General features: G+C 36.9%; 1 protein-coding gene across 2 annotated transcripts in view; it reads left to right on the forward strand.

Moving 5' to 3' along the window:
- LOC117411691 (phosphoglucomutase-like protein 5) overlaps nucleotides 1-13,861 on the forward strand; it is a 44,691-nt gene that overhangs the window by 14,500 nt on the left and 16,330 nt on the right. For both annotated transcript variants that reach the window (XM_059035153.1, XM_059035145.1), the window contains exon 7: nucleotides 13,366-13,481. In XM_059035153.1, coding sequence (XP_058891136.1) covers nucleotides 13,366-13,481 — 116 coding nt within the window. The remainder of the gene's footprint in view (nucleotides 1-13,365; nucleotides 13,482-13,861) is intronic.

Raw genomic sequence — 13,861 nt, forward strand, 5'->3', positions numbered from 1 at the left:
GCTAGCTGTATAGAGGAAATATTACATTCAAATTCAGTATGGTCTTTTTGGATCTATTATGAATACTGCAGCTGTATACCTCTACATTAATCCTTTTGGTATTTTGCCCTCGGTAGAGTTTTAGGGAGAAATTAGTAAGAGTTGCCACAGTTCAAATAATTAAATTAAACACCAGTCTGTTGTTTCCATCCACAAATTGTGTGTGTTTGGTTTAATTACCTGTTATTGAGGGTTCTGATTTTTGTATTTTATTTTTTGCTGGCAAACAAGAGTATAGATCTTATTTGTCACTAAAATTAACTGAAAATGATTGCTGTTAATAAAAGTATTAATGCTTATACCATCATTATTCTGAATGCTTTTATTTGTATGAGTGGATTTCAGTGGATTAAGTCGATATGGTTTCCTTTAATTGTTTAAAAGAATGTGTGCTTTGAAAAATCTCTGATTCTCCCATATGACCCACATCATTATTATTATTATTATTTATTTATTAGCAGACGCTAAGAAATAAATAATAATAAACACACATGTGTGTTTGCAGGCTGTAGTCTGACCCTGGACTGCAACCCAGTTTTCCTATAATAGAACTGTTTGTCAGCACAGAGTTTTGCTAGGAAAGTTGTGGTAATTAAAGACTGCGCCACTTATATTTGAGCTGGCCGCAGTTAAGGAAATGATCTAATACCTGCCTTTCTCAGCAGGATTTCTATGTCATGACATGTTACTTACTGTATGTTCCCAGCAGTTTAAAGTGAGCTGCACAGATATGTACTGTTACTTTACCTTTGTAGTGAAAAAAAAAAGATGTAAGTGTAATAGAAATACTGCAGTCAGCACTCGGGGTGCGATATAAGAAAACGATGGAGAGTCGTACTTACATAGAGTAAAGTCATTTCAATGTAAATCTATTATTTCATTTTTTGTATCGTGCTTTACAGTTCTATAATATAGCTTTACTGTTACCAAGGTCAGTTATCTCAGTGTTAATGACCACTGCATTGGAAATGGATGCTTATTTTGTCATCACCTTGAGTAATTATAGCTTGAACAGGTGTTTCACTGTGTTTTTAAAATCACAAGTTGTTTCATTTACTAAAAACAAATAACAAATGATGATTACTCTAGAGTGTAATTTGCATCTCAGGGTTCTGGAGATCTCTTTTTTTGGAGCACATAATTAATGTGATATGACTCTCCTTCAGCAAATAAAGCAATATAATGTATCTGCTATTTATGGTTAGATAACTTGTATTATACAAACACAGCATAACAGGAGACCACCAATGTCTGAACTTTGTGTTGATAGAAACCATCTGCACTCACTGGTGGATTTGGGATAGAGCCAGTTGTAAAAGCAGTTGGAAAGACATGCTGGAACACAGTTGGAATATAACACAGTGGTTACATAGTGTTTTTTTTTTTTAAAAGAGGCTCCTTTTGATGTATTGGGAATATGTAATAAACTGTACATATACATACACAGAACAAGTACGCTAGCAACATACATCACCCACAACAGCCATGCATATTTTACTAGCTCACAGAAGGATAAGGGACAGCTGGTGACAGGGAAAGATACCAAAAAGGTCTGGTCTGGTTTTTCGATTTCAAAACACGATTTTGACTTTTGCATGGGCCAGGCTGCCATTACTAGTGCAGCTATCCAAGTATAAATACAATTAAGAGCAAGATAAAATACAATGACTTTGGTTCTAGCAAGTACAAGTATATGACAAAACACGATTCAATAACGGAGCAGATAACAGTGTCGGTGATAGTTACATCAGGATATAATTAAATACAAAATACTACAGATTAAATGACACTTGACAGATTACAGTACTCTAAAGTACAGGGTTAAATGCAGTACAATAGGGAGCAGATAAGAGCAAGTAAAGTGCATTTAAGGAAGAGTGATAAGTGTCCAGATGGAAAGAGGAGTTTCTACAGGTGCTTTCTGAAGAGGTGAGTCTTGAGGAGGCACCGGAAAGTTGGTCAAGGACTGGGCAGTCCTGACATGAAAATATAAACTTTTGTAAACTGGTTCTGTATTTCTTGTTTTATTTTGTTTTTAAGTGAAAAGTTTAAGTTTTCTTCTGTAGTGAAACAATTTTTTTTTTCAATTTGAGACAAGGTAAAAATGTAGTGATCTCAGCAAATGCTCTGATGACAGATTATTTTTATTTTTAGCAGGGTTGAAAAATAGTTGTTTCTGTGGGTTGTTCCATTCTAGATAATTACATCAATTTTTCATAACTTGGATAATGACGGTTACTCCCTTATAGCATAGTCACATACTGTAATACAATAAATTACTGTATCACAAAAAGTATACTTCTCCCATAACAATCTCTCCTGCCAGGAATAGATAATTAGTGTTAAATTGTCCTTAGTAAGCCCATAATTTATCTGCAAGAAAATCTTAAAATGATCAACTGATTACAGAAACAAGCTCTAAAGCACATGTGAAACTATGCAGTTTTAACTGCATTTGGAGCTCCAGACAACAACATGCAGCAATAGGCCATTTGGGACCACAATGCTTGGAAAACATCCTCCTGATCAGCTCCCTTGCAATTAGGGAGGGCTTGAGATTACTGCTTTTGGCTGTGCTCCACGATTGTTAAAACATATGAAGTCGTTAACCCCCTTCAGCTTCAGAGACCCAGTTGGATATTGCTAAAAAGTTATTCACATCGTTATATCATAAACCCCATAGTTGGTAGAATGAGATGTACAGGATTGATGGTTTTGAATGTAATATACCTGCGGTTTATGCTTTTAAAGGTTTGTTTTTCCAGCAAAGACTACTGATGTTTAATAAATACCAAGTAAATGCTGCATTCTAAAACAAGTATGGGTATTATTATTTATTGATGGTTTATTAAAGGGATAAAACCCTCCAAGGTTTCATTGCCAGCAAATCATTTTCCCTGAGGTTAGCAAGTGAACGAGGCAAGTTCGTTGTGTTTGACCCGAGGATAAATGATCATAACATGTTTTAAGTTGTATCAATACCCTTTATCTTCCCCTTGTTCAGGAGATTCAGATTCAGATTCAGCTTCCTTCTATGGGGTGTTTACCTAGTTGCTAGGCATCCTTTCCCTGCACGTCATTCGCACATCTTAACAACTGCCTAAATAAAGCAGTTGTTTGGCGTCATAAAAGATGTGGGGAACAGCATTGCTATTTGCAAGCTGATTGGCTGAGGAACTTGGCACGAAGTATAATAAAATATAGATTGTCTCAGCAAACCAAGTTCCAAGTATATCAGAGCATGACAGGCCGGTATCATTGTCTAGCATATAATGCCTTTTACATTGAATGTTATGGCTTTATGTAGGAGTTACTTAAGGTTCCATTTTTTTAAATTTAGGACCGCAAATTTTATAGAAATCTTTTTTTTTAAGCTTCAATTCTGACTAAACTCTTTTTCGGTGTCAGTGATATTACTGATTTATTAAATCAAATAATTATGATATTTGATGTGTACTTCGATTAGAGCTTCCTGCTGGTTTGTTGGAAACATTATTGCACAGGGCTGCTTTATACTGTGGTCTGCGCCAAACTAACTGTGGCAGGAATGGCAAGTGGTGACGTCAGGCCAGCAGTGCAGGAAACAAAAACAAAGACAAGTACTGCAGTGAAAAGAGACGCGGCGTGCGCCATTTATTTTCACACAACAAAAATGAAATAAATATTTAAACAAAAAGACTAATAAAACAGTAAACAAAAACAAGTCCCGAACACAAAAACAATAAATATCATCCAAGTCAGGCTGCTCCTGGATTACTTTTTATTTTAAATTTCTCTCTCACTCCTCACTCGCTCTCGTTCCTCCTCTGAACACCCACCCTGCGGGTAGAGAGCTGTAGGTTTTTATATCGTGGCCAAGGGGTTTAGCTGGCTAGTAATTATTCTATTAACCCTCGGCCACAATCTGCACAAGTTTATTAATTATTCCTGGCAGAGGACGAGCACCAATCACCAATCCCAAAATTCTGTGTTCGTTTTTATTTTTTCAGTTTGTTCAAAAAGCTATTTTTTGCTATTATAAAGTGCTGTGCTGTTCTCTAGTTTTTACATGTTGAGACATCCTGTAAGCTGCTCAGGTCAAATAACCAAACAGATGGGAATCACAGTGTGTTCTATACCTCTACATCACACATGAAAGTGCTAAGAGAACACGAAATAAGCCGTACTCTCTACTTTATTTTCTTTTCCAGGTGTTTCAACAGTATTTATTGATTAAACCTAAAGTGAGTAACCCTACACATAATAAGATCTATGACAACTAAAGGTTTAGTAGAGTGGTTAGAGATAGCGTAGTCTAGTGCATTGCTACTGTGTAATAGCACTAACTTGATTCCCAGTAGCATGGTACTAGGTTTAATATTTTTTACGTTTGTAGATTTTAAGCAAATGGAAATCTAATATATTAATGAGATTACAAAATGTACCCGAATTAGTTCATATTTGATAAACTAAAAAAGGTGTTTCAGTTCTTAATTCAATCTTTACAATCCTGCATTGTGAGCTGGAGAATAGAACCCTTCTCTGAACATTTGACATACAGATAAATGGCTCTTTAAAAACTGTGAATCCTAAGACAGGCCAAGAAGAAACCAAACCCCTGTGTTTTCTGTGTATAAAATTTCAGTGTCTTCAAAATGTAATAGGTCATAATGAAAGATGATATTGCACTATAAAGCATTACCAATCATGGAATAATGATGCTTCGAGGTCAGTTCTGAACTTTGTTGGTGTGAGATTAGCTGGCCCGTTGCTTATTTTGGCCTGTAGTCAGAAAACATAAACAAAATGTCTAAGGTCACAATTTCCATGTCCTTGTTAATATGCCAAGATTCAGCAGAGCCACAACCCCTGACGTGTAACAGCAACACACACACACAAACTATTCATATTTGGTAATGGGCTGAAAATAATGATCTGAATCATTTGCCTTTTAGTTTCAGACACTATTGGAACCAAATCATTCTTTTCGTTTTCTTGATAGGCCTGAATAGGCGTGGAACCCCTGTTGTAGTTGTTCAGTGGGGCATTATTACCTGTGTACACATGATTTCTAAAGGAGAAGGGATTGGATAGTCCTATGATCAGTCTTAGGCATTGTGTTTAAAACCTGGTCTAACTTCTGGTAATAGAATAAATAAAAAAAAATGAGTGACAGCCGCTTTCAGTGTTTGTAACTGCAACTTGATATTAAACACTTTTATTTTATTCTGGGCACATCAGGATGCATCTACTCGTCAAGTCTATGCATTGTCACAGCTGTTGCTGCCCAGAGAGATGGCCCGCACAATAACACAAGAAAGGTTTGCAGTTGCCACCATACAAAGTTGTCAGATGATTTAATACTAATTTTGGGAAGGTGTTCTCAGCATCGACAAACCAGTGATTGTTCATCATTTCAAATACAACTGATCCCCTCAGACTGAAACAGAAAATGAGATACAAAGTGATTTTAAACAAGAAGATGAATACATTAATTAAGATAACTTTTATATTTCATACCAGTATTATGTTGCTTTTTAACTTCCGTTTTTTAAAAAAGTCTATTTTCTTCACATTCATATACTGTAGGCTACAGTATTACTCCCAGGCTTTCTCTGTGTTGTCTTTTAAGCTGTATCATTCTGGAAAACAAAGCTAGCACCTGTATTTTCCCTGTGCTGTATTGCATGGTTTTCTTTGATGTTCATTTTGTAGCCATCTACCAAGCATACTTCTGTATTAAAACATAAACACAATCTTATGCTTTTACTGTAGTATGTTTTTTTTTGCTTGCTGTACTACAGGTTTTTATACCATGTTCTATATTGGCTGCACCCCATTCAAGGAATGGACCGCATCACAACACTAAATCTTGGCTTTAGTTAATTCCATTAGAGTATGTGGCACTGTCTCAGAAACATTTGCCAAATCCAGTGATGGTTAGTTTCCTTTGTTCTCTGCTTTTGCCTTATTAAGTAATTGTATGAGTACAGCAAGTGTTTTACATCCTGGCAATGTCAGGGGTTCTACTTTTTGTATAGGGGTGGTGCTGGTGTCTGTGTGTGTGTGTGTGTGTGTGTGTGTGGGGGGTGGTGTATGTGTGGGGTGGGTGGGCGGGGGGGTGCGGTGCAGGTAATATGTGATCCATCATTACAAAGACAGTCAGTTGTCACAATTACTCACCCAGACACCCAGAGGGAAAACATGTAACCATGACTTTGGCCGTTTTTAATTGTTTGTGAAAATCAATGAACACATTTGTATGCTTGTGATTGAACATACATTGTTTATAAAATGTTTATCAGCCTTTTTAGAATAAAAATATGCTTTTATAGAAACTAGAGTGCAAACATCATTAAATCTACGATGTATGTTGACACAGGGCCCGAGGGGAGTTTTGCCGAGCTCGGTGCAGTAATATATTGTTTGTTAGGCTCCTATAATCAAAAGTAATACCTCTATTATACCACTGTTGTTCAGAGCCCAGAGGTGAAAATACCGGCCCAGGCCACATCTTCAAAAACTGATGGAGCAAAGTATAGTTATCTAATGTCTGACAGTGGGCCAAAGAAATGCATTTTACTGTAAACAGAAAGCATTCCAATTAAGCAAAACACAGCAGATATGTTTCTAATAGTGTAGAGAAACATACTACTGCATCTGGTACTATGTGACTGTTTGTGTATTGATTGGGCACAAATAAAATATACATGTAGATATAGTATCTAATTTAGTAGAAGATACAGAGAACAAATTAACTAGTTTCTATAAGTTTCAATTAAAAATACAAAACATGTTACGGTGAAGTAGCTAAACTGAATCATTGGTACACCCCAGCAATTGGAATTTAACTCAAAATATCCACACAAATCTACACAGAGTGATCTCTTCAGTTCTTGTCACATTACCATTGTAGATATAGCTTTTGGTTAAGAGAGTCAATTTCCTAAAAAGGCATTCAGTGGTCAAGGTGGTTGCTATCGTTGAAGTTATTACATATTAAAGTAAGTATTCACAGAAATGTTATGAAGTTGGCACGGAAGCAGAGCATTTTGTTCTATTTTGTTCTATGCTGACTACTAAAAGGAAAAGCATTTGGAATCTCTTAAATGCTCTCATGTACCACAGCTAATTTAATAATTGATCATGCCTTTTCCTCTCTGTAAGCCTGAGTTATAATGGATAACATCACAATATTTTTATTACACGTAAGCCTCAATCACAGTTGGCATTAGTTTACATCACTTAGTTTCTTAGTTTAGTTTATTCACTTTGTACATCTCAATAGTGCAAGCGCTAATACAAAGAGAGAGCTAAGTAGACCATACTCAGTAAATAACAATACAACAATAAATAATTCCAAACAATTACTATACATCTCCCCCAAGACAAAGGCATTATTGGAGTTGGTTTACTGGATGGGGAAATAATCATACATTTAGTTTTAGAACTGTTCGTTTCAAATAATTAATTAAAAAACAATCATAAACAAGATTAATATCATGTTAAAAAGCTATTGAATCTGTTTCTGGATTTATAATTGTTTTATATAATGTAGTATCATCTGCAGACCTAATTATACTGGTATATTCTGAACAATTCATAGTTGCCAAGTCATTGACATACAAGTTAAACAAAAAAGGGCTCAAAACAAACCCCTGAGGAACACCAGCTATCACTGGTAGCTTAGAAGAAAGTTGTCCCTGGACCACAACGTTTTGACAACACCCCATAAGGTGAGAAGAAAACCAGCCTAAAATGCCTTCACCAAACCCATATTTAGAAAGTTTTGATAAAAAAAGCTTTATGTGAACTGTGTCGAAGGCTCTGGAGAGGTCAGAAAATACAACAGCTGCAACGTAACTGGAATCCAAGTTTTTATAGCATGGACCAAGACATGTTAGAAGTGCCCTGTTCTGGAATTAGTTTGAAAGCGATTTCATTAAAATCTGGTTAAAAGAAAGGTCATTTTCACAAGAACGGGTACACAATCCTCTCCAGAACCATAGAGACAGTAGGTAAAAGGGACATTGGACTATAATTAGAAACCAATCCTGAATCACCTCTTTGTGAATCGGAGTGACCCATGAGTGTTTCCATTGCGGAGGAACCACTCCCTGACTTAGGGACAAATTAAACAGCAAAGACAGATGTGGAGCAAGGGTTTGAGCAGTGCGCCTAAACATTGTAGCAGAGATGCGATCTGGGCCAGTAGCTGAATGTTTAAATAATATGTCCATAACCTGAGCTGGGGAGCAGTATATATTCTCGATTAAAAGATGTTGGCAAAGGTGTACTGGAATAAAACGCAGTATCAACTGGATTAAAACAAGAAACAAAAAAAACGTATTGAAAACATCAGCTATGTCAGCTAGAGAGTCTTCTGAGACTGACCCGTCTGACATACAAGGCACTATCCCCTTTCCAGAACTGGCCTTTGTCATAACTTCTTCGGATTTGAAAAGTTCCCACAATTTGACAAAATTGTCAGTCTCTGCCATCTACTCCCTCAAGTGCAGCACTTGCATCTGCCTACAAAATGGATATGCCATTATCCAAACTATTTGCATGTTGCTTAATACCACTGTATGTGGCCATGGTTAAAAGAAGGGTCGGTTGAAATAATATTTGTCTTACTGTGGCAAACAAACAAAAAAACAGTTGTGGACAACAAAATTCAGTGCTGTTGCCATGTCTAATCAGGAACAATTAGGTTACTTATCTTTTCCTGTTGGGCCTTCTCTAAAGCTGTGCAGGAATGGCCTTGTTGTACTTGGAATACCCAAGAGCTTTCTGTCTGATGACTTCACTACTTGTGTAGCTCAGTCAGAATCTTACATAAGTTGAATGTACATGTATAGATCATGTTTTACCAAGTTCTTATAAATGTTGTTTCCTCTATTGGTTTATGGTGATACTGTTTGCATCAGTGCAAAGGAAATAGTTCTGTCTAATATTGCAATAGGTTAGCTCTCTTTGTGTTAGGTTGTCCTTGTGATCCACTTCATTGATGCTGCAATGTTTAAACTGGCCTATTCTGAGCACGAGACATCAAGTTTAAAAGTGTAAAATCCATGGTCTGATGGTGAATTACTTGCCTACATACCTGATTGTTATTTTTTTTTATTTTTGTGTAACATGTCTTGCTGCTGTTGTTATCCATGTGTCCTTATGAGGGTGCATACAGCTCAGTGGACTCATTCTGAAGAAATAACTTAAAATAAATAAATTCAACTAGATCTGGACAAGTGGATTCATCTGGTCCTCATCCAGGAATCTGGCATTAACAATCTCCTCTTTGCCATGCTCAGCGCTGCCAAATACAAAGCTGGAAAATACATTGGATCTGGTTTCAGATGCATTCATTCACTTTTTGACCTCTGCATGAAATGCCATGGCTGACTCATTTTGTCTCCTGTTCTAAGGAATGTCAGAATGCAACATCAGTCTCTAAGCATCACCCGTATCATCACCCATAGCATCACAAAGTTCAGAGCCAAGTTCAGTTTCCAACAACTGCAGCCAGTTTCCTTAAGAACAGCACGTAGCATGTTAAAGATTGCTGCAGCTCCTACTACATAATGCACTTAGGTACAAAACTGCTACAAGACTGTAGGAGAGTGCCGATGAGATTGCTTCAATGGTTTTAGTTTAACTTTGCGAAGTAAGTAGTAGCAAAAGCATTGATCACACCGAAGAAGGAAAGGTATAAAATACAATGTGTAGTAGCATTAGAAGTTAAGCTGAATGGCTCTACAGCTAGCTATAAAGGATCCATAAATATTTAAAATAATGTCTTAGCAAGTAAATTGACTACACCCCACTTTGCACATACATCAAAGTGAAGGCGTGACATGTATTTCTCAGGTATTTCTATTAATATGATAACCTTAAGTTGTCAGTATTAGTTACACAATTTAAGTATCAGTTGTTCACTAATAACCTTTGTAAGCATTTTAAACATTTTTCTTAAGAATTTCTGGCACCTCCACCCCCGCTCCCACACACACAAACACAAACATTTAACCCCATCACATTTGATTTGTTGTTGTTGTTCTTGATTGCTAATCCTATGTGGTCCACATTGACAGATGCAATTCATGGCTTTGCGTACTCCTTGATATGTGCCAGGAGATTTTTTTTTACAGGGTTTTCCAGTTACCAGCAGCTGCAGCTCAATGTATCTCAAGAGGCTTTCCTGTGGAAGCATTACAAAAAACAAACACAAACAAACACATAATAAAGAAAGAAATAGCTAAATGTTCACGTTTAAATCCAAGTATATGAATATTAATATATTAATGTTAATGGAAGCTCATTCTGTTAAATCTGTATTGTATTGTACAGAAGACGGTTTTGGTATTGGGCTGTTTAAAATGCTTCAGATAGTCAGACTGAGAAACACAAGACATAGAGCTGAATAAAAGACAGTGTGTGAGGTGATAGGAAGCCACTCTACTGGTTGGAAGCTGGCACAGAGTCATGCATATTTCACATGTTGATGTCAAATGAGTTAAGTGAGGGAGTGTGAAAGAGACAGAATGATTCTTGGTGATAAATCTCCCTCCCGACTTGTTAGGGCACTGTGTAAAGGGATGGCCAGACAATTAATTCCCAGGGTTAGACAGAAGTCGGCCATTTAGAAAGGAGGCGGAGCTACGGTACACTAAATCATCGACCCGGAAGACAAACAATATGACAGCTGTGGATTGGAGGAGCGGCTGCACTTGTTAACCAAGGGGTCATGATTGACGTTACAAAAGGGGATGTAGCGAAGTGATCTGTTCCTTTTGAATGGTTAATGCTGAACCGGAAGGAAAATCCATATTGTTATCGTCAGTGTTTTGTTTGTTTTTGTCATGTCTAAAAATTACTTGTTGGTTGTTATTAGACGGCTGACACGATCCGAAGCTGTTGCCAAAGGCCAGCACTTACCCGGACAACACTGCACCTTTGTTCACGATTAACTGTATTTGCACCATGAGCACTATAGCACTCACTGTGGACTTGTGATTATGTTTTGTGTTAAGTGTGGGTGTTTAAAGAGCTGGACTATTATTTCAGGACCAACCCGTGGATTACAACGGAGCAATACACAGTGCTGTATTGCCTGTTCTCATTATTATTTACTGTGTTTTGCCATCAGACTGTGTAATTTAAAAATAAAACATCATTGCACCTGGATTATCGTTGGCTGTCTATTTATTAATCACTGCAGCACTCCTGCACCTGCATATTGTTAACCACTTTGCCACAGAGAGCCGTGAGTGATTTGGGTCTAATGGAAAGCACAGTAGTAGTATCAAACCTTTTTCATATGGATAATGAATGATGCTGAAACAATCAGTATCTGTTATGTATGCTTGTATTCCATTTTACCATTGAATATATATATATATATATATATATATATATATATATATATATATATATATATACACACACACACAGGTAGTGGACAAAAAAATTTAAACACCTGGGTAAATGAGGGACACCAAGTATATTGAAAGCAAGGGCTTCCACACAGGTGTGGCTCATGCGTTAATTAAGCAGATAACATCCCAGCATGCTTAGGGTCATGTATAAAAATGCTGGACAGGCCTGGTTGCCTATGATTATGGCTAGCATGGCTGCAAGAGGAGATCTCAGTGACTTTGAAAGAGGGGTGATTGTTGGGGCGTGTTTGGCAGGAGCTTCAGTGACCAAGACAGCTCAACTTGCTGATGTTTCCTGAGCAACGGTGTCTAAGGTGATGTCAGCATGGAACTCATCAGGGAAAGACATCATCAGCAAAGGGCAACAGCGGGCGGAAGCGCATACTCCAGGATTGTGATATCAATGCATTAATTCGAAGTGCAAGGCAAAACAGGCGAGCAACTGCAGATCAATTGACTGCAAATATCATCAAAAACGGTCCGCCGAGAACTCCACAGAGCAGGATACCATAGTGGCCCAACGCTCTATTAAGTGACTTAACATTGGTGTTTCCATTTTTTTGTCCACTACCAGTATATATATATATAATATATATATATATATATATATATATATATATATATATATATATATATATATATATATATATATATATTAAAAGTATATCTATAGCTACAGTACACAGAGTATCTGTTCAAAAATAGGACAGCAGATGCACGCTTGAATACTGTGTGGGTTCAGAATTTGGTTGAAATGTGGTGTACTGTTTGGTGTGTGCCATGAGCTTTTTTGGACTGGAATGTAACATTAGCTATGCTTAATGTTCTTTGATTGATCTGTATTACTATTGTAATGTGGCAAGTATACATTTCCCCTCTAAAAGTAACCTTTTTCACAGCAACATCACTGTTGCTTTGAAGAAGTCTGATAGGCTTTTTAAAATGAATTACATTACATGCTGTAGTGTGCAATTTGTTCTTGGTAAACCACTTCATACTTTGTAGAGCAAGCATTGAGACTGATTTTCCTAAAACAGAAGAGTGGATTGTATATAGTTTCCAAGTATAATCATTTTTAACTTACAAATTAAGTTATTAGTCAAGAACAATGTTAAAGAGGAAGCAGCCTCAACTTACAGTACCTTATCCTTTTTTATTATCCCCTTTTCACCATGTGACAATGAGACAAACCTTTTAACTCTGGTATCCCCATCTAGTCTAACTCAATATAAATGTATGCTGGCTGTAATATGTAGAGTAGGTGTGGCCAGCAAACTCAAAAAACAGGTAAAAAGGTGAAAATATATAATGAGCCAGAACCGCACGAGTGATTGTTAACAGCATTAACAATAAAGGAAGAGTAAACAATTAATCAAAATGACGCTTCTTGATAAAAGGAAATACACGGCATACTGTATATCTAACTGCCTTTCACTGGTTGATTACATTTACCCAATTTTGAGGATAGAGACCCTTGAATGTGTGTTTTACTAATTTTAGGAATGCTTGATAGTGGTTGATGTAAAGTAATTGTAGGCTCAGGCTTTTAAATAAAGAAAATAATATCATTACATACCACTGTAGGTAAGCATACAAACATAACAACTTTCAGTTAAGTGGTGTTGATCATCAAAGTCTATTCATACATTGCACATGCTGAGTTATAAAATCACAATCAAAGACAAATAAACACATTCTGTTTGACAAAACATGTTTAATGACCTGCCTTTACTTTCCAAAACTAGAAACAGCACTTGGCACTGAAGTACTTTTTTTTTCTTTAGTGTACATTATGAGCATTAAATCTGGGAAGAGTTCCAAAAGGTTTTTGTTTGCAAAGCCTGTTGAGGTTATCAAACCTGAGAGCTATAGCAGTTTTTTTTCCATACGATCCCTCTTCCTGTTTCCCCAGGGTAGCAAAAGCAATGAAAGTCACACTGTATGAAACCCCCACCGGCTGGAAATTCTTTGGGAATCTGATGGATTCTGGGAGATGCTCGCTATGTGGAGAGGAAAGTTTTGGCGCTGGTAAGTAACGCTGTTTTGTGCACAATTATGGCACTTTGGCTATGGTCAGTGGTTTTGTCTAGTGGTTAGCAGAATTGACTATAATGCCTTGTTTTCATGTACCTGCCCCAAAGTGTTTGCGTTTTGTTTAAAATGAACCCGATCCAAATGGTGTAAAATATGGTTCTGAAACAGGGTTTCAAATGACAGTGCTGCCTTGTTTTACGTGACAGATGCCAAACTGATAATATGGCTACGGTGGCAACATAAGTGTTTTATATGTCAGTGCGACAATTACACTAGTGTGTTGTGTACAGTGCCATGCACAACATGAATGATAATGTGTCAAAGGTTTGCTTGGTGCATCAGCAGATGGCAGGCAGTATAACAAGTGCATATTA

Source organism: Acipenser ruthenus, chromosome 1 (assembly GCF_902713425.1).
Source record: "Acipenser ruthenus chromosome 1, fAciRut3.2 maternal haplotype, whole genome shotgun sequence".
NCBI lineage: Eukaryota > Metazoa > Chordata > Actinopteri > Acipenseriformes > Acipenseridae > Acipenser > Acipenser ruthenus.